Source organism: Hemitrygon akajei, chromosome 11 (assembly GCF_048418815.1).
Source record: "Hemitrygon akajei chromosome 11, sHemAka1.3, whole genome shotgun sequence".
Classification (NCBI taxonomy): Eukaryota; Metazoa; Chordata; class Chondrichthyes; order Myliobatiformes; family Dasyatidae; genus Hemitrygon; species Hemitrygon akajei.
Window position 1 is genome coordinate 163,419,505 of NC_133134.1, and position 24,161 is coordinate 163,443,665.

Below are 24,161 nucleotides of genomic sequence, written 5' to 3' on the forward strand. Positions count from 1 at the left end.
TGCATCAGAACTTTGGCAATCATTTTCCTCCAGGATGCATTTTAGCACTTGACCCCAGGCTAATTGTCGTAATGCATGAATCAAATTATTGTTCAGGAAAAAATCCTGAACAATATTGTTCGCTTTTCAATTCAAGACAATATATTTTGCACAATGATCATACCCTGAAATTCTTTTGGAAGTGGGTTAATAAGTTTTTTGTTTCAATTTTTCAAATAGTACTCTATAATTATCATTGCGGTAAAAATTATTTTGCTTGGTTTATTGCAGATGTATGATTACAGTCTAGACATGTGGAGTTTAGGTTGTATGCTTGCTAGCATGATATTCAGAAAAGAGCCATTTTTCCATGGCCATGACAATTATGATCAGGTAAGAACATCCACTTTTTACAAGGTCCTATTTTGAAAAATGTGTCTTCTGACTACTACCATATGCTGTTGATTGGGTCTAACACCTGACCATTAATGGCTTTACATTCAGCTCATGTGCATTCATCTTTGTTAAATAATCAAGATTACCAAATTAGTGTTGGTAGAACTTGTAGTGTTGATCTCCGTCAGGTTGGGGTAATTAACCACAAGCTCCTAGTTAGAAGACAGTGCACTTTGTATTAATATAAGTTCACAGAGTGATCTATTTCTCTTTTGCAAAAGATCATTTCATTCACTGCAGCCTACCCCAACCAGGAAAGTAGTGTTGAAATTGGTTAATCTTGGTCTCAACAGACAATTTAATAAAATACTAGTTGATCAATATCCTAATATTTATTTACCCACTCTGTGGTTCATGAGGCCACATCAGGGGCCTATTTCCTTTAATGGAATTTCCTTGCTTTCAATTTGAGATAATTTGATTGTTCTACGGTACATGGTGTTATATTCAGACTAAAAATTAAAACTCCTGTGCAGAGGAATGATTAGTGTGACATTATGATTAATAAGGTACAGAATTCTGATATTGTAACATCTGACATAATTATAGTGTGTTATTAGGTTGTGAACATAAATTATATACTCTGGAGTTTAGTTATACATTGTATATAAAAATTATATAAATAGTTCCATGAAATATGTCACTAGGGTCTTGTAAGTTACAAGTGTTCATAAAGAATACAGACAGTATTTTTTGCTGCCTTTTATACCCACTGGCATTCTTAACTATTGTTCATTTGTTCACTGACACAAGCTCTGCCTCTTCTGTCTATCACTGGAAACCAAATCTTCCTTTACCTTGATACTTTAGTCTAACCTCCCTAAAACATCGCTAAAAGAATGCGACACATTGAAGATTTTAAAATCCAAGTTGGGTGTAGAAAACATCTTAACCTGCAGGTGGAGAAAAAGTGTTTTGGACTGATGTCCATAAAGTCCTTTACTGAGGAAGGGCTGGAAAATAGATATGGATGAACAAGACAATCTGTCAATTGTAGCTGACCTGTTTAAAAGGAAGTGTAACTATCTCTCTTCTCCCCCTCACCCCCAATTCCATCTTCTTCCTCCCAAATAAACAGCAGTATCTAGTTGGTTCTTAAATTATGGGGGGAGGGGTTACCCTTGTCTAAATTGTCACTTCAGGGCATCCTCCATTTTACATGTTCCCATTCTGTAGGAAGGGTTTATATATACAGGTGGCCCCTGTTTTTCGAACGTTCGCTTTACGGCAGCTCGCTGTCACGAAAGACCTACATTAGTACCTGTTTTCATTTACCGAAGAGGATTGTGGCTTTTATGATAAAAAGACGCCCATTTTATATGTGTGTTTACCCCCGAGAAAGACTACCATGACTGTGAAGCCTTGTGCGGGCAGTTGTGTGCGCATGCATGTATGTGTTGATTTTTTTTCTCCAAATCGATTTTGGCTCGCTGTCTTCCCAATTCTGATAAGTGAAACTATACCGTACATACAATATTTCTACCTTATATAGGCTGTATACTTATATCATTCCTGCTTTTACTATATGTTCTTGTTATTTTTGGTTTTATGTGCTATTTGGTATGATTTGGTAGGTTATTTTTTTGGGTCTGGGAATGCTCAAAAATTTTTCCCATATAAGTTAATATTAATTGCTTCTTTGCCTTACGACAATACGGCTTCCAAACAGTTTCATAGGAACGCTCTACCTTCGGATAGTGGGGGAAACCTGTATACATAAAATTGCTATTTCATGAATCATTATAATTCAAATCGTCCTCGTTGGTTTAATATTATATCGAAAAATCAATTAAACTAAATCAGGATGTGACTTCACTGACAAACCCATGATTAACTATAGTTATGGTGGATTTGCTTAATCTGTTCAACATTTCAACCCACATTGGGACTGCCTCAAGACTTAATACTTGGAATACAGGCACACCTTAGAAATTGCAACACGTTCAAAAGATTGCAGCTTTAACACCAATGAGTGGATGGTGTTACACTGAGTATGCAAGAGTGCACTGTTAGAACTAGTGAAGCAATGACTGAAGTTACAAAGCACAACTGGTAATATATTATGGAAAATAGGTTTATGTCTCTGATTGCATGGTCAGAAAAGATATTAATTTGATATCAAAATCATTGCATCCCTTCAGTGTGTTTCTTAATGATAACATTGTTTTTATAAAGAAAATAATTCCATTAGAGTTAAAACTTGTGATCTGACTCACTGTATAATCTTCTTTCCTCCAAATTATTTCTATTTGTTTTCCTCTGTCGCTGAAGTTGGTCAGAATAGCTAAAGTGCTAGGCACAGAAGACCTATATGACTACATTGACAAGTACAACATTGAGCTGGACCCTCGGTTTAATGACATCCTGGGCAGGTTAGTAAACATCCCTTTTGTTTGTGTTTAAAATGAAACAATTAATTATTCACTAAAAAGAAATTTATGTAGTGCCTCACAAGAACATCCAGACAAAATTTGTTTCAGAATTGTAAGACAAAAATTGAATACACCATTCTTTTTGTTTCAGACATTCCCGTAAAAGATGGGAACGCTTTGTCCACAGTGAGAATCAGCATCTTGTCAGTTCAGAAGCACTGGATTTCTTGGATAAGCTGCTACGATATGATCATCAAACACGCCTAACAGCAAGGGAAGCTATGGAACATCCATATTTTTGTAAGTCCTGTTCACTCTGCTTACTGGGATTGTTCCAAATTCTAGTGGGAAGGACACCTTTCCACTATTCTGTTGGACTTTAAGCCACTGAGGCATAGGATGAAAGTGAGTTCTGTTGCTGAGGATGAGTGAGAACATAGGAGTGATCTTAATGCATGTTTTGTAAAAGCAGTGGAGGTTGGAGGCCCGGATGTGGCCCGTCCTGAGGTAGTAGGACTGTTGTGTGTGTGTGTGGTGGGGGGGTTGTTGGTGAGAGAGAGGGGGGGAAAGGAGATTGTTTTGTTGCTGTTATTCTGTTGTTGTTGCTTGTGTTGTTCCGTGAACATTGTGGACATTCCATGTGTGGTGACACTTACGGGCTGCCCCTAGCACATCCTTAGGTTGTGTTGGCTGTTAACACAAACAGCGCATCTCACTGTATGTTTCGATGTACTATGATAAATAAGTGAATACGAGTTTTCTCTTTGCCTCTGTACTGGAAACGAGGAATAGATTTTTTTTTAAAAGACTTTTATAATAGTTTTGAATTAGACATATCTTCAAAGCTGATCATGTCTTTTCAGTAAAATTCTGAATGCTTATACCAAGTTTTGATTCTGCTCTATCCTACAGACCCAATTGTGAAAGACCAATCCCGAATGGGCTCCTGTGGTAACATGCCAACAGGCAGCACTCCAATCAGCTCAGCCAGTATGATGTCAGGTCAGTTCCAGTGCCATTAGCAACTTGAGTGACATCCATTCAGTTTAAATCTGCACAAAAAGCTTCTGTTCCTTTGTGAGATTAATTTTATTCAATATGCTTCTTGTACAGGGATATCTGCAATGCCAACCTCTTCACCACTGGGACCCCTAGCTGGCTCGCCAGTCATCTCTGCTACCAATACCCTCGGGACGCCGGTTCCTGCCACTGCTGGGGCCCAGCCTTGATGTCGCCCTCCTGACTACTTGTAACCCTGGCAACAGCCTGGTCACCCCTTTTCTGCCCCTCCCTTCCACCTCACTCCTCCTTGGAAGCACGGGGAACCAGCTGAGCTTGTCACGTCTGAGCAGTTGCTTATGGATTCTCTTCAGTTCAATCATTTTGAAAAGGAAAAAAAATGGCTGATTTTTACTTGAGAAATTTTTCTTTTGTGTTTTGTATGTTACAAACTTAGAGACAGTATACCTCTTTTAGTCCTACCTAGGCCATATGTAATGCCTCTGTCAAAAATTGTTGCCTACACGAGAGCACTTGTTCAGTGTCACCACATTTCTTCCCCCAAAGGTTTTTGAGTGGAGTTTGAGCAGACGATGTCAAATTCTCGAAGCATTGTCTGCTGCCATAACTTAGTAACTCGGAAATAATTTATTTTGAAATAATCAGGTTTTTTTTCCATTCAAGTCTTTTTACCAGCAATGCGATTTGAAACTTTGCCATCTAAAATCCAAGTGGCCAGAATTGGCTATGCTAAGAGAGATCATCTCTGACCTGAAACTCATTGGAAACATTAAATACTGGAAGCACAACATTAAATTTATACTGTGCTTTTCAAAGTACTCTGGTTAAACTGCTGTTATTTAAGAGTATCTTGAAAGCTAATTTGTTCCTCTTTACTTTTTTTAAAACACATTTCTTGCTTGGACAAACCAAGTGAACCATGGGCTTTCCTCTCCTGTCTTTGTCCCAAGCACAGCACACCATAAAGTTACTTTGGATAATGCAACTGTTTTTGGAGTTTGAATCGGTTTCAGACTCTTGGACTGAAAAGTTTTTAACAGCTTTGAGAATGCTTCCACAAAAACAACAGGCAGCACGAATATCATTAATGCCACGTATCGACCACTTTATATGCTCATTTCCCATTGATTCTACTGTTTTTTTCCAGTTGCCTTTTATTTAAAGCAGTTAAAGGGAAGTGGGGACCCATTGAATCAGCAAATGGGTTCAGCCTTTTTTGGTAGGGTGGGGAAGGAAAATTTGTGGGTGTTTTTTTGTTTTAAGGAAATTGTTTAGAAGCGAGGCTGCTGCTGGTGATTAGTGAGATGGCAGTTGAGTAAATACTGTGTTTGACTACATTTTATTAAACAGGCCCTGGTTACACATTCATCATCCAATTAGGTGCATTATTTGTTCTTTCCACTGTGCATTTTACCACATGGTGTTTTCATCTGCCTTCTCAGATCCATTGGGTCAGACTGAATGATTGGGCAAGCTCACTCATGTACCTGGAGGCTAGAGTGATGAGGCACTTTCTGTACCTCAGTGAGTTCTGGGGCTTATTTGCATTGTGCATGTTTATATGCAGAAACTTGTGTTTAATGCAGTGGCCATACATTACAATGCTATTACAGTGGTGGTACCCATATACATATTAGTAAAAAGCAGAGCAGTGCTGTTTGCTTTGTGAACATCAGTGACCCCCAAACCAATTCCAGTCAAGGAAATAACATTTTAGGAGGTATGTATGCATTATTTTGTTTTATTCACCCATTAAACTGGTTGTTCGTGAGCTGCTTGGAAATGCAAATTTGGAGTGGTGTCAGACTCTAAAAGCAGTGATCATTGGTACATATGTGAAAATAGACAAAAGATATTTCCAGTCACTTGTTTTTTTTTGTGTGGCTCTTGTGTATCCCTTGTTTGGGGAATGGGTTGGGGGTGGTCAGTGTGCATTTGTGGATAATCCAATTTGGTTTCAATATGGGAACAAGAAACAGCTTCCTCTCAATATACCAAATTTTGTTGAGATACTTGTCTCTTCTAAAACACACCTCATGTAAATAAGCAGCGAAGATCATCACCAATTCTTCTTACGGGACTTCAATTTCAAAGAAAACTAAAATGAAAGTTATAGGAAGCACTGTGTTATCTTAATTTACTTTTGTGGGGTGTGAATGATCTAACGTAATCATTTGAGTAGTATTTTGGCTTAATATACTGAAATTATTACTAAAATGTTTTAGCAATGCAAGTTAGCAGCCATTTTGGATATTTGGCCCTAATTTTGGTATATTCTTAGTATTGCTCATTTAGTTTGTTCTGAACAAATTATAATGAAATCCCCTGCCCCCATAATGAGTGCCACAAGTGTGTGTGATGTTAACACTCGTGCTTTCCTTTCTAAACTCACATTCCATTGCTGCAGATGGTTCATTAGCACAATGATACTGCAATGCATTGTATATGTTACTGTTTTGCAGTAAATATTTGAAACCCCTCTCCTACCCCTTTATAATTTTATAGCATTTCTGGGCATGGAGTATCAGAACTCCACTAACTGGGTCCACGATCTGCTTTTCAAACTGCAGTAACTTGTCTGAATTTCGGACCTGTGCAAAACTTAAGACTTTTTAATAAAAGTGGTAAAATGCCCCAAGGATATTTTGTGGTACACTGCATGTCATATGACTTGTAGTTTCATTGGTCTGTCTTGGTTTGCATTTAGCAACCTCATTCTTATATACATTCATCTGTAAGAAGTCGACTTTTATCAACATGTTTGCAGCAAAATATCAACACCATTGATTGGTTGAAGATGGAACTAACAAAAAAATTTGCTCAAAGGGTTAAAATTTACACCAGTTGCAATCCAGTCTTAAACGTTTTTTTACTGTTTGATTTACTGCCTCCTTAATACACTTGGATATCCAGTCCATTCAGTACTGCACTTTGCTGATTCTGTTGGATATTGCTGAGCCTCCTGGCAATGTCCGATCATAGAGAATCAGAGGCGTGTGTCTCTTAAAGCTCATGGATCCACCTAGACCTTTGTGTGTATGAAATACTGGTCCTATAACTTCAGCCCTGATGATTAAAATAGAAATCATAAAAAAACATATCTATTGAATTTCCGACCAAAACCAAATGTGTTAGAAGGTTGTAGATGTCAATACAAATCTGGCAATGCCTCTCTTTTTGAAAACAAACCTATGCCCATGTATATTTACATAATTAAATGGAGCTAATTGTTATCTTGCAGTCTTAGGAATAACTAATTTAGTTGTGAAATGCATTTAGACTTGATAGGTAATCTGTTAAAAAAAATAAATTGCTAAAGTTGCAAGTCTCTGTTTTGTTTAAAAATTAATGAGTAAAACACAATCTCAGTTTAACAAAATTTCACCTGAACTCTTAAACTCTTGGTTTCATTGTGATCGAATTGAATCATCAAATCTTTTGGCAAGATCAATGCACATAGAAAACTTAACCTTGGAGGCGTGAAAGAAAATTGTCCACTTTTTGTTGGATATCTTCTATCCCAAATTACTTGTGACCTACACGTTTTTGAAAATTTAATCAATGAAATTATTGAATTTTTAAGTAAAATTGTTGCAGTCATTTGATAAGGTTCAGAGTTGATGTGTTTTTCTTCTAACTTTTTGAGCAGAGTGATAAGGCACCTTTTGCAGGTTGGAGATATCTGCTCTGGTGCTTATCACCTGTAATAATTATTATTACAGTTCTTCAGCCCCTCCTCTGACTCCAGATGCATCATATGTTGTATTCCAGAGTTTCTCAGTGCAGTTGGGGGTGGTAAGGAAGGTAATGAGCTTGGTATTAGCATTTTACAATTATGACCACTATTGAAGCTCTATAATCTTGCCCTAATCAGTGTTACCCTTTTGAGAAGATATCACAATGGCCTGATCGAAGTCCCTCCCTTTATCACTCGTCTCATCCTCACTCTCCATGCTCTTAACTTGACCAGAGTGGGATCTGTTGTAATATTTCTGAATGATTGCAGTGTACTGAGCATTCATGACAAACTGACCACACAAAATCTTACAATGCAATAATGTGTCACTTTACTGTGACAATGAATGCCAATATAGTGCTGTGGCTCTTGTAACTCAGTCTTGCAAGTGCTATATCAGCCCTGGGGTTCGGGTGGACTGTTTGTTGTTAAATTACTGTGTCAGGATTTGTAACCAATTAATTCCAAGTAGAAGTAACTGGATAAAAAAAGCAGAAATTATTTTGAAAATTCTGAATCTCTGTTGCGTTTATATACAAGTAGTTGTGATTTGTATTTTCCCCTCTGGGGTGTGTGCAAGCACTTTCAGTGGATCACAAACTTCAGATTTTTCATCACTGCATTGTTTCCCACGTGCCTGGGCTATCGGGCATCTGCAGGTTGACAAAAGGACATAGAATGTAATCATGATTATTGGAATAAACCATCAACGCATTTGAGTAAAGCCCACAGAAGCTGCATGAGGAGATCAAGTCATCGGAACTTTGCTACAGTATTTGAGAGGAAAGAAACATCTGTAATTAACTGAATGTTGTTTTATCTGGTTCCTGGATATAACGTTTAACTTTATTTTGTAGATTTATTTTTACACACATAGTTTGAGCACTGTAGATAGCAAAAGAAATATTGCTTAAAGATGTACTTTCTGATTGACGTGCGCTTTCCCATAACAAGCAACTGAGCGGATGGAAACTGGTTTGCAGCAACAGTGTATCTTGATTGGACTTCTGCCACTCGTTGCAGGATTGCAATGTTAACTGCATCTGTAAATTGCCTTTGTGTTCAGAAAAAAATTGTGCTTCAGCACTTCTTGCATCATAATTAGATTTTGAAGGTTAAAAGCCAATATTTTACAATGCTGCTGAATTCTAATCTGTTTAAAAATGCAAGAAAATTCACTCGTAGAAGTAACCTGTTTTTAAATGTTGGGAATCTAAAGAAAACAGGTTGTAGTTTTATTCTTGTTAAACTGAAATTGATAAATATGTGCTAGAGGGAAAACATGAAAATTGTGCCATACAGCGTGGGTTTTTTTTTGTTCTGCTTTCGTTGCAAATGTTGAATGAATGCGAATACAAGAATCTTGACAGTTAGCCTGCCATATGGGTGCCTGGGACAGAAATACCTTCATCCATCAAAACCTCTTTCCCTTTCCTTCAGTATTTTTCTAAAGTTGAATAGAGGGGAGAAGAGATTTTGATGGTGTCTAGATTAATTTTAATTAACATTTACAACTGTAACGCTTTGGGGAAAATAGTGCATTTTAAATCAGAATGTCCTCTTCAACAAAGCTTAGGATGTTCTATGTGGAAAGTGCACCTCTTCAATACTGCATTCACATTACACTTTAAAATAGACTGGATTGTGTGTGTGTGTGTATGTGTGCGTGTGTATATAAGATGATTGTGGTTCACATAGTGTTCCAGTGCTCATTTTTACTTGACCTTGTGTCAGTCACACTTATTCCAATTTAGTTAATGGGTCAAAATATGGTACAATGCCATTATAAATATACAGGTGCGTGTTCGCTGTGCAGTGGTGCTACTGTACCAAATAAATATTCTACCACGTCACTATGCCTTTGCAGCAGTGTCTAATTGATATTACAGGAATTAAAAGGAGTTGGCTTTCCTTGAAGGTGAAACTTAAACATTTTCAGGGTTCCCATATTTTAATATTAGGACATTTGTCCGAGAATGCTGCCCTATCATTCTCTAGGGCCCTTCTATTCAAAGTCTTGCTCAGAGAAGGATTTTAACATATGATTTTCATTTTTTTTTGTTCTCAACTATTTATAGTCTCTACTGATCTTGGCAGGACAGCTCCTTTCATGAAGGTTTCCCCCATAAATCTTTGCAAGTTCATCCATTGCCTGGCATAGAACACCAGCACCAAGCACTGAGTGGGGTATTTTTCTCAGGATGTGTATGTCATTATTGATGCACTTTGTGATTTGGGTTTTATGGGTGGACATTTCACCTGTTCACCACCTGCAAGGGTTCTGATCACATTCCTAGATAAAATAGCCTATTTCCAAATTCTTAAAAACATTAATGTCCTTCATGGCTAATCTTGTACCTAGAGATGGTTATCACATTTCTAAATGTTAAATTAGGAACATGCCAGATAATAAAACTTAGAAGCAATAAGAACTATTAATAATTGATTATTTCAATCATGTTTTATAAAGTGGCTATTATTATGTCAATTGTCACAATGTAGCTGTAGCTATTCGATTCCCCTGTGGAACAAGCTTCAGAAGTACCCCAACCTGCAGTCATACAAATGAGTGATTAACAATTGCCAATTGAATCTTGGGTAACTAGTTAATCATCATAGCATTTCCAGCTACTAAAATATTTTTGTGCCAATGATTTTAATATACATCTCAGAATGGACATTGACCTGCTGCCATATGTTTGAAGTATTTTCGGATAAGTTTTTGGTTGAGATGTTTTTCATCAGAGTTGGCTCAAGAGATTAATCCAGTTTGTATTGGATTTATGATACAGTATTGTGTGTTTTAAAATGAGTTCACTGACTGGATTGTTATAGATGAGTTGAGAAAATATGCTACATAAGTTTAAGTAATTGTTTTATTATTTGAACTCTTGTGTATGGATGCAATCCCTCAAGTACCATCAACTTGTTTACAGAGTCTGTGGGTGGAAGTTAGGAACAGGAAGGGGTCAATAACCCTACTGTTCTTTCTATAGACCACCCAACAGTAACATGGACATTGAGGAGCAGATAGGGAGACAGATTCTGGAAAGGGGTAATAACAGGGTTGTTGCGGTGGGAGATTTTAATTTCCGAAATATCAATTGACATGTCCCTGGAGTGAGGAGTTTAGATGGCGTCGAGTTTGTTAGGTGTATTCAAGAAGGTTTCTTGACACAATATGTAGATACGTCCAAAATAGGAGAGGCTGTACTTGATCTGGTATTGGGAAATGAACCTGGTCAGGTGTCAGATCTCTCAGTGAGAGAGCATTTTGGAGATAGTCATAGGAGATAATTCTATCTCCTTTACCCTAGCATTGGAGAGGGATAGGAACAGACAAGTTAGGAAAGCATTTAATTTAATTGGAGTAAGGGGAACTAGGCTATCGGGCAGGAACTTGGAAGCATAAATTGGGAACAGATGGTCTCAAGGAAATGTTCAGGGGATATTTGCATGGAGTTCTGCATAGGTACATTCCAATGAGACGTAAAGGATGATAGGGTACCGAAACTATGGTGTACAAAGGCTGTTGTAAATGTAGTCAAGAAGAAAAGAAAAGCTTAAGAAAGGTTCAAAAACTAGGCAATGATAGAAATCTAGATTATAAGGCTGGCAGGAAGAAGCTTAAGAGTGAAATTAGGAGAGCCAGAAGGGGTCATGAGAAGGCCTTGGCGGACAGGATTAAGGAAAACCCCAAGGCATTCTACAATTATATGAAGAGCAAGAGGATAAGACGTGAGAGAATAGGACCAATCAAATGTGACAGTGGATAAGTGTGTATGGAACTGGAGGAGATAGCAGAGGTTCTTAATGAGTACTTTGCTTGAGTATTCACTATGGAAAAGGATCTTGGCGATTGTAGGGATGACTTACAGTGGACTGAAAAGCTTGTGTATGTAGATATTAAGAAAGGATGTGCTGGAGGTTTTGAAAAGCATCAAGTTGGATAAGTCACCAGGACCAGATGAGATGTACCTCAGGTTACTGAGGGAGGAGATTGCTGAGCCTCTGACAATGATCTTTGCGTCATCAATGGGGATGGGAGAGGTTCCAGAGGATTGGAGGACTGCGGATGTTCCATTATTCAAGAAAGGGAGTAGAGATAGCCCAGGAAATTATAGACCAATGAGTCTTACTTCAGTGGTTGCTAAGTTGATGGAGAAGATACAGAGAGGCAGGATTTATGAACATTTGGAGAGGTATAATATGATTAGGAACAGTCAGCATGCCTTTGTCAAAGGCAGGTCATGTCTTATGAGCCTGATAGAATTTTTTGAGGATGTGACTCAACACATTGATGAAGGTAGAGCAGTAGATGTAGTGTATATGGATTTGAGGAAGACATTTGACAAGGACCCCATGCAAGGATTATTGAGAAAGTAAGGAGGCATGGGAATCCTTACTTTGGACATTGATTTGTTTATCTAGAACTGGCTTGTCCACAGAAGGCAAAGAGTAGTTGTAGATGGGTCATATTCGGCATGGAGGTCGGTTACCAGTGGTGCACCTTGGGTCTGTTGTGGGACCCCTGCTCTTCATGATTTTTATAAATGACCTGGATGATGAAGTGGAGGGGTGGGTTAGTAAATTTGCTGATGACACAAAGGTTGGGTGTGGAGGGCTGTCAGAGGTTACAGTGAGACATCAATAGGATGCAAAACTGGGCTGAGAAGTGACAGATGGAGTTTAACCCAGCTAAGTGTGAGGTAGTTCATTTTGGTAGGTCAAATATGATGGCAGAATATAGTATTAATGATAAAACTCTTGGCAGTGCGGAGGATCAGAGGGATCTTGGGGTCTGAGTCCATAGGACACTGAAAGCTGCAGCACAGGTTGACTCTGGTTAAGAAGGCATATGGTGCATTGGCCTCCATCAATTGTAGGAATGATTTTAGGAGCCAAGAGGTAAAGTTGCAGCTATATAGGACCCTGGTCAGATCCCACTTGGAGTACTGTACTTAGTTCTGGTCGCCTCACTTATAGGAAGGATGTTGAAACCATAGAAAGGGTACAGAGGAGATTTACAAGGATGTTGCCTGGATTGGGGAGCATGCTTTATGAGAATAGGTTGAGTGAACTCGGCCTTTTTTCCTTGGAGTACTACTTCAGTGTCCTGTATCCCCTCCCTGATGGTGGCAATGGGAAGAGGCATGGCCTGGGTGATGTGTGGTTCCTAATGATCAATGCTGGGGAAACTAGAAGAACCCATAATGGAGCTGGCTGAGTTTATAACTCTGCAGTTTTTACTGATCCTATGCAGTGGCTCCCCACATCAAAAACTATAAATTACAATTAAAAAGGGAAGTTTTTTTTTCTGAAAAACTTTGTCTTCAGGCTCCTGTAAATAGTGAGGTACTGTTCATGGTTCCGTGGACCATTCATAAATTCTATGTTGGAGGAGGAGGAGAAGCTGTTTCTGAAACATGTATATCTTCAGTGTCCTGCATCCCCTCCCTGATGGTGGCAATGAGAAGAGGGCGTGGCCTGGGTGATGTGTGGTTCCTAATAATCAATGCTGGGGAAATCTAGAAGAACCCATAATGGAGCTGGCTGAGTTTATAACTGCAGCTTTTTCTGATCCTATGCAGTGGCCCTACACATCAAACAGTGTTACGTGTGAAAGTCTTTAGGTTACATACCAAGTATCCTCAAACTCCTGAAATACAGCTGCTGTGGTGCCTTTTGTGTAATTGCATCAATATGTTAGACCCAGGATAGATCTTCAGACACAATAAGGTAGATGTCGAGATGTTTTCATATAGCTGCTTTCATTTGTAGGAAATTTCCAGAATGAGAAGTAATTACAAGGTAATTTGCTGCCTGTTCCGCTGCTGGTGTACTCGACAGTGTCTTGTGACTTGGTTTGAGCCACAGTTGAATAGAACAAAAGAGGTCACCTAAGGCATGAAGTTGCATAATCTCTGGATTACATCCAATGGGAATCTAACACAGGTCAGTCAGATGACCTCGGGCCAATGAGATTGAAACATTTGAATTGATGAGGGAAGACTATTAGTGGCAAGAACTCCAGAGACTATTGCAAAGAAGAACCCCATGCTAGGGGAGAAGCAGGAATGATCATCTGGCCAATGGAAGATCTCTGTTTCTGTGTTATAAATTGGAGGAGTGGTTAGACTGGGTATTGGTATAGAGGGAACGGTAGGGTTAATGTATTGAGTTCTTGGCCAGGGTTCAACATGGTTGCATTGTTTGTACAGAGACAGTGAAGTGAAATGTGAGGTTTGGTTGATTGAGAGTTGCATAATAAGTTGCTTAACCTGCATCTGTTGATGAATGGTCAACAAAGGTGAGAAAAGAGGTTTAATGGGAACAAGAGGGCAATTTTTTTTAAAACACGGTAAGTTAGAATGAGGAGGTTGTTGAGGCAGGTACAAAGAGATGAATAGGCACATGGATAAGTATAGAAGGTTGCTGGCTTGGATGGAGCATTTTGGTCAGCATGGACCGGTTGGGCCAAAAGGCCTGTTTCTATGCTGTTTGACTCAAGTGTGAAGATGTTGACATCCAGGAACTTAGACAGATTTTCACCCTTTCCACTGCTGACCCCTCGATGAGGACTGGTGTGTGTGCCCTTGACTTGCTCTTACTTAAGGCCTCAATCACTTCCTTGGTCTTAATGACATTGAGTGCAAGGTTATTGCAACACCACTCAGCAAGCTTATTTGTCTTGTTATTATGCCACCACCTCATTTGAAATTCTGCCAAAAATAGTTGTCATCAACAAATTTATAAATGACATTTAAGCTATGCTAAGCCATACAGTCATGGATGTAGCAAAGTAGAGCAGTGGGCTAAGCACACAACCTTGAAGTGCATCCACAGAACTGCTGCTATCTGGATATTTTTTTTTTTGTTTTGTTTTGCATCATTCTCTTAAATCCAGAGACTTGTACGTGAAAATCTCAGGAGATCAGCAATTTCTGAGATACTTAAACTACCCTATCTGGCACCAGCAATCATACCACAGTTAAAGTCACTTAGATCACATTTCTTCCCCATTCTGATGTTTGGTCTGAACAACAACTGAACCTCTTGACCCATGCCACATGGGGTGGCAAGGTAGCATAGTGGTCTACAATGCAGCCGAACAGGGTTCATTATCACTGCTGTGTGAACGAAGTTTGTACGTTCTTGTGACCACGTGGGTTTCTTCCCACAGTACAAAGACCTACTGATTAGAACATTAATTGGTCATTGTAAATTGTCCTGTGGTTAGGCAAGTGTTATATTGGGGTATTGCTGGGCAGTGCAGCTTGAAGGGCTGAAAGAGCTGCATCTCAATAAATAAACATAATTGGCTGACTAACTACTTGTACAAATGAGTAGGTGTAACTAAAGAAGTGGCCACGGAGTATATAAACTACTTTTCAGATGTTGAGTATTCTATGGTGAATGACTAACTTCCTGCCACATCAGAGCCTTTTGTTCCGCAGGGGTCGGTGTTGGGACCACTTCTTTTTATGCTGTATATAAATGCTTTAGATGATGGAATAGATGGCTTTGTTGCCAAGTTTGCAGATGATACGAAGATTGGTGGAGGGGCAGGTAGTGTTGAGGAAACAGGATGCAGAAGGACTTAGATTAGGAGAATGGCAAAAGAAAGTGGCAAATGAAATACATTGTTTTATTGTAATACTTTTGTAGTAGAAATAAATGTGAGGACTATTTTTTAAATGGGGAGAAAATCCAGGAATCTGAGATGCAGAGCGACTTGGGAGTCCTTGTGCTAAACACCCTAACAGTTAACTTTCAGGTAGAGTCAGTGGTGAGGCAGGCAAATGCAATGTTAGCATTCATTTCAAGAGGTCTAGAATATAAGAGCAAGGATGTGATGCTGAGGCTTTATAAGGCACTGGTGAGGCCTCACCTTGAGTTGTAAACAGTTTTGGGCCCCTCATCTTAGAGAAGATATGCTAGCATTGGAGAAGGTCCAGAGAAGGTGCACAAGGGTGGTTTCAGAAATGAAAGTGTTATCATATGACGAACACTTGATGACTCTGGATCAGTACTCACTGGAATTCAGCAGGATGGTGGTGGGGGGGGGGGGGAATCTCATTGAAATCTTTTGAAAGTTGAAAAGCCCAGACAGAGTAGATGTGGAAAGGATGTTTCCAATGGTGGGAGAGTCTAGGACAAGAGGGCACAGCTTCAGGGTAGAGGGGTGCCCTTTCAAAACAGAGATGCCGAGAAGTTTCTTTAGCCCAAGGGTGGTGAATTTGTGGAATTTGTTGCCACATGCAGCTGTGGTGGCCAAGTCGGGTGTATTTAAGGCAGAGACTGATAGGTTTTTGATTGGACATGGCATCTAAGGTTACGGGGAGAAGGCCAGGAACTGTGGTTGAGGAAGAGATAAGAAAAAAGGATCAGCCATGATTGAATGGCAGAGCAGACTCAATGGTGGTCTATGTCTTGTGGTCTTTTCACCAGGCACACACTGAGCTGTGTGTGTATGCATTTTAATTAACTATGATCTCAGCTTCAACAATTTCTTAGCTGGCTCCTTGCATTTTACCCAAAGCAAATTGCATTACCTGGTTTCCTGTAGCTACTCTGCATGTCATCTGCAAAAATATGCAGCTCCTTGTGCAATTTTCTGCACTAACTTCCAAATCAGCAAACTCCTTCACCAATATGGACAAGGGCAAAATATGATTTTTAAAAAAACTCCTGCAGGCTTTCTTCCCAAGTCACAATCTATAGGGACTTGGAAATCTATTAGAGTTCAATTACTATTGGTGGATCTAAATCCTGGAACTTTTGAGCTTATTTCACTAGAGAGATACCTTAAACCAGAAGGTCTACAAGTGCAATTGGTTAATTTGAACTCTCTCAACTGTTTAAAACAGAATCTAGGCCTTCAATTTTTGTTCTTTGTGGAACATTCATCTTTGCAAGTTGATTATTAAATGCACCACTGGAATAGCAACATCCACTAAATGAACACACAAGACATTTTTGTATGAATACTGTACTATGGATGTCATCTACTGTGGAATCCTTGAAAGGGAAGGAAGTTGAAATAGTTTCATTTGAAGCTGCTGCATTAGCAAAGGGTATCAGATGGAAAGACAGCACAGAATGACAAAAATTATGCACCAAGAGCTTCTATCAATGCATGGCATATATTTGGCAAACATTTTGATGAAAGCAGAGGAGTGTGTGATGTATCTGGATTTCAGAAAGGCTATTGACATAGTTTCCTGCAGTAGGCTCATTTAGAAAGAACTCAGCTGTTTGGATTCAGAATAGGCTTGCCCACGAAAGGCAAGGGTGGTAGAAGATTAAACACGAGGAAATCTGCAGATGCTGAAAATTCAAACAACACACACAAAATGCTGGTGGAACACAGCAGGCCAGGCAGCATCTATAAGGAGAAGCACAGTTGACGTTTCGGGCCGAGACCTTTCATCAGGACTGACGTCTGACGAAGGGTCTCAGCCCAAAACGTCGACAGTGCTTCTCCTTATAGATGCTGCCTGGCCTGCTGTGTTCCACCAGCATTTTGTGTGTGGTGGTAGTAGATGACACGTTTTGTGCCTGGAGTTCAGTGACCAGTGGTCCACAGTGACTTTTTTTGGTACCCCTGCTAATTGTGATTTTTAAAAAAAGACTTGGGTGAGGAAGTGAAAGGGTGGATCAATAAATTTGCGGATGACATGAAGGTTGGTGGTTGTATGGATAATGTAGAAGATTGCAGTGTAGGTTACAACAGTTCATTGATAGGATGCAGAACTGGCAGGTAGGGTTCAATTAAAAAACCCTACACTTAAGAAGGTTGAGCCTGAGGGTAGGGGATGGGGTTAATGACAGGATCCTTAGTGCAGAGGAACAGAAGGATCTTGGGATCCACGTCCATAGATTAAATTTGCCATGCAAGTCGATGGGGTGGTTGGGAAGGCATGTAGTGTGTCAGCATTCATTAGTTAGGATTGAATGCAATAGCTGTGAGGTAATGTTGCAGTTCTATAAAACTCGTTAAGACTACACGTGGAATATTGAGTTCAGTTCTGGTCATCTCAGTAGGCTCCCAACCTTTTTTATGCCATGGACCCCTACTATTAACAGAGGGGTCAGAGGACCCTGTGTTAGGAACCCCTGCATTGGAGATTTACCAGGATTATCTTTTGGTTTAGAGAGCATATCTTAGGAGGAAAGGTTGAACAAGCTAGATTTTTTTTCCCTTTGCAGTGAAGGAGGATAACAGGTAATGTGACAGGTGTACAAAATGAGAAGCATAGATCAGAGTGAACCACCTATGCCTTTTTTTTAACCAGGGTGGAAATGGCTAAAAGGAGAGGACATAATTTTAAGGTGACTGGAGGATAATATGGGGGGGGGGGGGGATGTCAGAGGTAAGTTTTGTTTTAAGTGTGTGGAATGTATTGTCATGGTTGTGTTAGAGGTGGATATACTGGGGAGATTTAAGAGACTTTTAGGCACATGGATGAAAGGAAAATAATGGGCTGTGTGGGAGGAGCATTAATTTGATCTTGGAGTAGGTTAAGAGGAAGTCACAGGGTCGTGGGCTGAAGGGCCTATACTGTTCTGTGTTCTACATGCTCGTTGGAAATGTCTATGTTAAAACTTATGCTATGCAGTTGGTGTCTAAAATAACAACTTTCATCACGCTTGCATGTTCATTATTTGATGAAAGATAAGAAAACAAAGAGTAACATTCATGACTTTAGGGTGGCCTAAAGCACTTTGGAGAATTGAAGTCATTAGTATAGAGAAAACAGCAGCAAATGTTTCACCAAAGGAAGTTTGATTGGTATGATTGTTTTTAAACATTTTTAAAGCATATATGATGCCCAGGGTAGTTCACATCCCCTTAAAAGCACAGCATTATTTCCTCTGAAAGACTATGCCTATAACAGTGCAGCATTGAGTTGACATGTCTGTACCCAGCAGAGCCGTCTGACTAAGAAAGCCTCAAATGGTGAAATTCTACATGCACTGTATATTTTAAGTTAGGTTACACTAACAACACTTAAGGGTCCCAAGACATTGATAGAATGCTCAAATTATATGACTTCTAGCTGCTAGGGTGACATAGCTGCTGGAATCTCTTACAGGATTCTTTGTCCAACTGGGTTGAAGATTTTCAATCAAGCTGTAACCTGTTTGTCTTCCACAAAGTGGTTACAGGCGTAATCAACAAACATGAGAAAATCTGTAGATGCTGGAAATCCAAAAGGTTTCAGCCTGAAATGTTGACTATTTACTCGTTTCCAGAGATGCCGCCTGCCCTGCTGAGTTACCCCAGCATTTTGTGTGTGTTGCTCAGACTTAATCAAAACTGAATAGCCCTTTCAAGTCCTGGGAGTTGCAAGTTAATGATAGAAAATTTGATTTTGACTCCTTTTGACATGTGGAAGATAAGATTTTGAGAGTCAGAGGTGAAATTGAGAGTCAGTGATTGGTTCGATTCTTTCAATGCATAATCAACAACACTTAAAAATAATATTGGTGAAGCAAATGAAAATGCCCATTACTGTTTGCATCTGGTCCTGAGGAAAAACATATGTTGCCAAATGTCTAACCCAAGAAAGTGCATATTTGGGTAGCTCAGCTGACATCAATAATGTTGACAACACAATAATAGAGGCAATGTCAAAGTATTGCCAAATAAATTATCACAGGGATTATTCATTGCCAACTATTTTTTCACTAAGTTTATCAGCAAGGAAAAATTCTAAACGTGGGTAAGCATTTATTTAAGATGATTAATTGGAATCTAGTGATCTTCAGCAGTTTCTGCAGCAATGCAGAGCAAAAAGCACAAAACTAAACAAGGTAAGTAAAATATTGCCAAGTAAATAAAGTGTATAACTACAGGAAATTCTGGAAATCTGGAGGAACTCAGCAGGTCAAACAGCATCTATAGAAACGAATTAAGAGTCATTTCAGGCTGAGACATTTCATCAGGAGTTCTGCTGGAAGGTCTTGGCCTGAAACATCAAATTTCCTTGTAGTTTTGGTGAGGTGTTTCAATGTTATAACAAGTGACATCCCCAAGAAAAGAAATTTTACACAGCCACCTACTCCATTTACCCATCATCCACACACTCCTCCCACTGGGTCCCCTTGTCTACTCTTCCTACCCCAGATACAAAATTGGAAAAAACAAGGGCACCCTGTGGGTGATCAAGGACAATGAAGTGAGTACTGCTAATAGAAGTAAAAACACAAAGCTGGACATATTAAGGCTAGTCAACATCTGTGGAAATTAAAAACATTAAATTATTAAATTGTTTTATTAGTGTCCCGTGTACTGAGGTGCAGTGAAAAGCTATGTACGCCATACACAGATCACTTCATCACATGGATACATTGAGGTACAGGTTGAGTACCCCTTATCCAAAATGCTTGGGGCCAGAAGTATTCCAGATTTCATATTTTGGAATATATAATGAGATAGCTTGGGAATCGTCATCGTTTCAGACTCTGAATTTATGAGCGATGGATAAGTAGTTTTTGCCTTGCACTTGTTCATGATGCATGTACATAACAGTAAAAATGATTACGTACCATTAATATGAAAATATGATGTGCGCAGGGTAACAAAAGCTGCACAGCAGCAGGAGAATAGCTGAATCAGCTGTTAAATAATGGCAGTCTTTCAGTCTCCACTTACGATACTCTGCTTTCATTCGGGCAGATTATTATCTAGAATGGGGAGAAAATACAAAAATCGGAAGTGCAAAGGGACTTGGGGGTCCTAGTGCAGGATACCCTAAAGGTTAACCACCAGGTTGGATCAGCAGTAAGGAAAGCGAACGCTATGTTGGCATTCATTTCAAGAGGAATAGTGTATAAGAGTAAGGTGGTGTTGATGAGGCTCTATGGGGCACTGGTGAGACCCCATTTGGAATACTGTGTGTGAGTTTTGGGCCCCCTATCTTAGAAAGGATGTGCTGATGTTGGAGAGAGTTCAGAGAAGATACACTAGGATGATTCCTGGAATGCGGGGACTAACATATGAGGAGCGTTTATCGGCTCTTGGATTGTATTCATTAGAGTACAGAAGAATGAGAGGGGATCTCATAGAAACATTTCGAATGTTGAAAGGGTTGGACAGAGTAGATGTAGAAAGGCTGTTTCCCTTGGTGGGTGAGTCCAGGACAAGAGGTCACAGTCTTAGAATTAGAGGGTACCTATTTAAAACAGAGATGAGGAGAAATTTTTTTAGCCAGAGGGTCGTGGATTTATGGAATTCGTTGCCACATACAGCTTTGGAGGCCCGATCATTGAGGGTGTTTAAGGAGGAGATTGACAGGTATCTAATTAGTCAGGGTATCAAGGGATATGGGGAAAAAGCCAGAAATTGGAACTAGACGGGAGAATAGTTTAGCTCATGGTGGAGTGGCGGAGCAGACACGATGGGCCGAATGGCCTTCTTCTGCTCCTTTGTCTTGTGATCTTCATTAAAAGGTTACAGTACACTGTATTTCACTTTTTTCATTTTATGTAAGGTATAAAACAATTAGCATTGTAGACTTATTCTGGTGTTAGATTTTCAACAGCGAAGATCTTGGCAAACTCGTTGGTGAATTTCTCTGTTACTTCGTGATCAGCAGACACCTTATCACTACAAATCGTTAAAAATTTAATGTGCTTTTTCTTAAATTTCTGTAATCAGCCTGCTGAATATTCACAATTACCTTCAATTTTCAGTTCATCATGATGGATCTATGATTGTTTCATGATCACCATGCTCTTAAGTGGCATATGTTCACTCTGATGCTGATAAATCCACTCTTTCAATGCACGATTGAGATCTTCATTTTTCACTTTATGCATTGTTTTTTATTTTCCTTACATACACTCCCCCCCCCCCCCAGTAGTTTTCATGTTTCATTGTTTTACAACATTGAATCACAGTGGATTTAATTTGGCTTTTTTGACACTGATCAACAGAAAATGACTTTTGTCAAAGTGAAAACAGATCTGTACCAAGTGATCTAAATTAATTACAAATATAAAACACAAAATAGTTGATAGTATAAGTATTCACCACCCCCCCCCCCCCCCTTTAATATGCCACACCAAACAATTGGTGCAGTCAACTGGGTTTAGAAGTCACATAATTAGTTAAGGCATCCTAACTATATATAAAACAGTGTGTAGTCAAGGTGTTTCAACTGACTGTAGTAAAAATATACCTGTATCTGGAAGGGCTGACTGCTGGTGAGTCACCTGGCAAAAGCTACACCATGAAAACAACACTAAGCAATCCATGAAAAGGTTATTGAAAAGCAAAAGTTAGGAGATGGATACAAGAAAATTTCAAAGTCACTGAGTATCTCTTGGAGTACAGTAAAGGCAATCATTAAGAAATGGAAAGTATATGGCACAGATGTACATCTGCCCAGAGCCTCAAAAATTGAGTGACCATGCAAGAAAGGGATTAGTGAGGGAGGCCACCAAAAAACCTATGACAACTCTGGAGGACTTACAAGCTTCAGTGGCCGAAATTGGAGACTGCACATACAACTGTTATCTGGGTGCTTCACTGGTTGCAGCTTTAAGGAAGAATGGCAAAGTGAGGGCATATGGGAGACGCTATAGTCAACTGGAAGATGGTTCTGTGGTCTGATGAAACCAAAATTAACCTTTTTGGCCATTGGATTAAATGCTGTTTGGCATAAGCCAAACACTGCACATAATCAAAAACACACCATCCCTACTGTGAAGCATGGTGGTGGCTGCATCGTGCTGTGGGGATGCTTCACTGCAGCAGGCCCTGGAAAGCTTCTGAAGGTAAAGGGTAAAACGAATACAGCAAAATACAGGGAAACCCGATGAAGTCTGCAAGAGAGCTGCAACTTGAAGAAAATTTGTTTTTCAGCAAGACAATGGCCTCAAGCATAAAGCTGAAGCTACACTGGAATGGCTTAAAAACAGCAAAGTTAAAGTCCTAGAGTGGCCAAGTCAGAGTTCAGACTTCAGCCCTACTGTAAAACATTCTCCACCATTCTTTAAAAAAATACTTGCCACTCACATCTTCTACACTTTACTCCAATCACCTTAAAAGTATGTCTTGAATAGTTATATAGTTCTACAAAATAAAATAGTTTGACAGTCAGAGGTGAAAGGTTGAATAAGAAGAGTGGGACAACTTTTTTGGCACAGAGGGGTGGTAAATATATGGAACCAGCTGCCAGAGAAGGTGGTTGCAGCAGGTATATTAGATACAATTGAGAAGAATTTAGATGGCTAGGACTTCCTGACCAACACACTACACTCATTAAGGACAGACAGCAACATCCTCACCATGATTATTCTCAACCCTGGTATTCCATAAGGTTGTGTCTGCTACCTCCTTTTCTACTCTGTACAGTCATGACCTTGTGGCCAGACTCTGCTCTAGCTCAATCTACATGTTTGCAGATTATGCCACTGTAGTGGGCTATATTTGAACTAACAATGAGTTGGTGTATAGGAAGGAGACAGAAAGCTTAGTGACATGGTGCTATGACAACAATTTTTCCCTCAAATCAGCAAAATAGTAGATCATGGACTTCAAGAAGGTGGGGATGGGGGAAGAAAGGGTGGGTGTGTATTTTCCTAGGTGTGAATATGTCCAATAGCCTGTCCTAGTCCAACCACATAGATACCACATCCAAGAAAGCACGTGGAAATCTGTATTTCTCCAGGAGGCTAAAGAAATCTTTATACGCGCATCAGAATAAACATCCTAACTGATCCGTATGCATCGCTGCTCTGCCTGTGAATGCAAGAAACTGTTGAGTTGTGGACACAGCTCAGCACATCACAGAAACAAGCCTTCTCTCTTTGGACTGTCTAAACATCTTGCTACCTCTGTAAAGCAACCATCATAATCAAAGCCTCCACTCACCTGGAACATACTCTTTTCTACCCTTTCCCCATCAGGCAGTAGATAAAAAAGCCTGAAACTACAGACCACCAGACTCAAGAACAGCTTCCATCCCACTGTTACAGGACTATTGAGTGGTTCCCTAGTACTATAAGATGGACTCTTGACTCTATTGCTATGACCTTGGACTTTATTGTCTAACTGCACTTCCTCTGCAATGTCACACTTTATTTATTGTTTTAGCTCGTTCTATCTCAATACCCTGCATAACGAGTTCATCTGTATGAACACCATGCAAGACGTTTTCCCACTGTATCTTGCTACATGTGACACACCCTTGGGAGAGTGTAGTAGAGTCGTATCGAGCACAATGCTTTCTAACACAGGTGACCAGGGTTCAATTCACGCTGCTGCCTGCAAGTTCTCCCCATGACTGCGTGGGTTTCCTCCAGATAGTTAATTGGTCATTGTAAATTGACCTGTGTCTAGGCTAGGATTAAATTGGGGGATTGCTGTGCGGTGGTTCAAAGGGCCTACTCCACGCTGTACCTCAATAAATAAATAAACTAATTCATATTTCAATTCCATATGTGGCTGAAGCAGGCACATTGGATACGGATATGCGGATGAGAAGTGTTTACAGGTCATATGCAGGGAAATGGGATTAGCCTTATCCAGTGTGGCAACCTCCAGCTGACTGGGGCGTGGCTTGACACGGGTGCACCCCCCCGTA

General features: G+C 39.7%; 1 protein-coding gene across 2 annotated transcripts in view; it reads left to right on the plus strand.

Moving 5' to 3' along the window:
* The window catches only part of LOC140736225 (casein kinase II subunit alpha), a 114,104-nt gene extending 105,252 nt beyond the window's left edge, over positions 1–8,852 (plus strand). For both annotated transcript variants that reach the window (XM_073062142.1, XM_073062141.1), the window contains 5 exons: positions 271–372; positions 2,707–2,807; positions 2,959–3,107; positions 3,720–3,809; positions 3,921–8,852. In XM_073062142.1, the coding sequence (XP_072918243.1) occupies positions 271–372; positions 2,707–2,807; positions 2,959–3,107; positions 3,720–3,809; positions 3,921–4,036 (558 nt within the window). In that variant the 3' untranslated portion in view covers positions 4,037–8,852. The remainder of the gene's footprint in view (positions 1–270; positions 373–2,706; positions 2,808–2,958; positions 3,108–3,719; positions 3,810–3,920) is intronic.
* Positions 8,853–24,161: the final 15,309 nt, after the last annotated feature.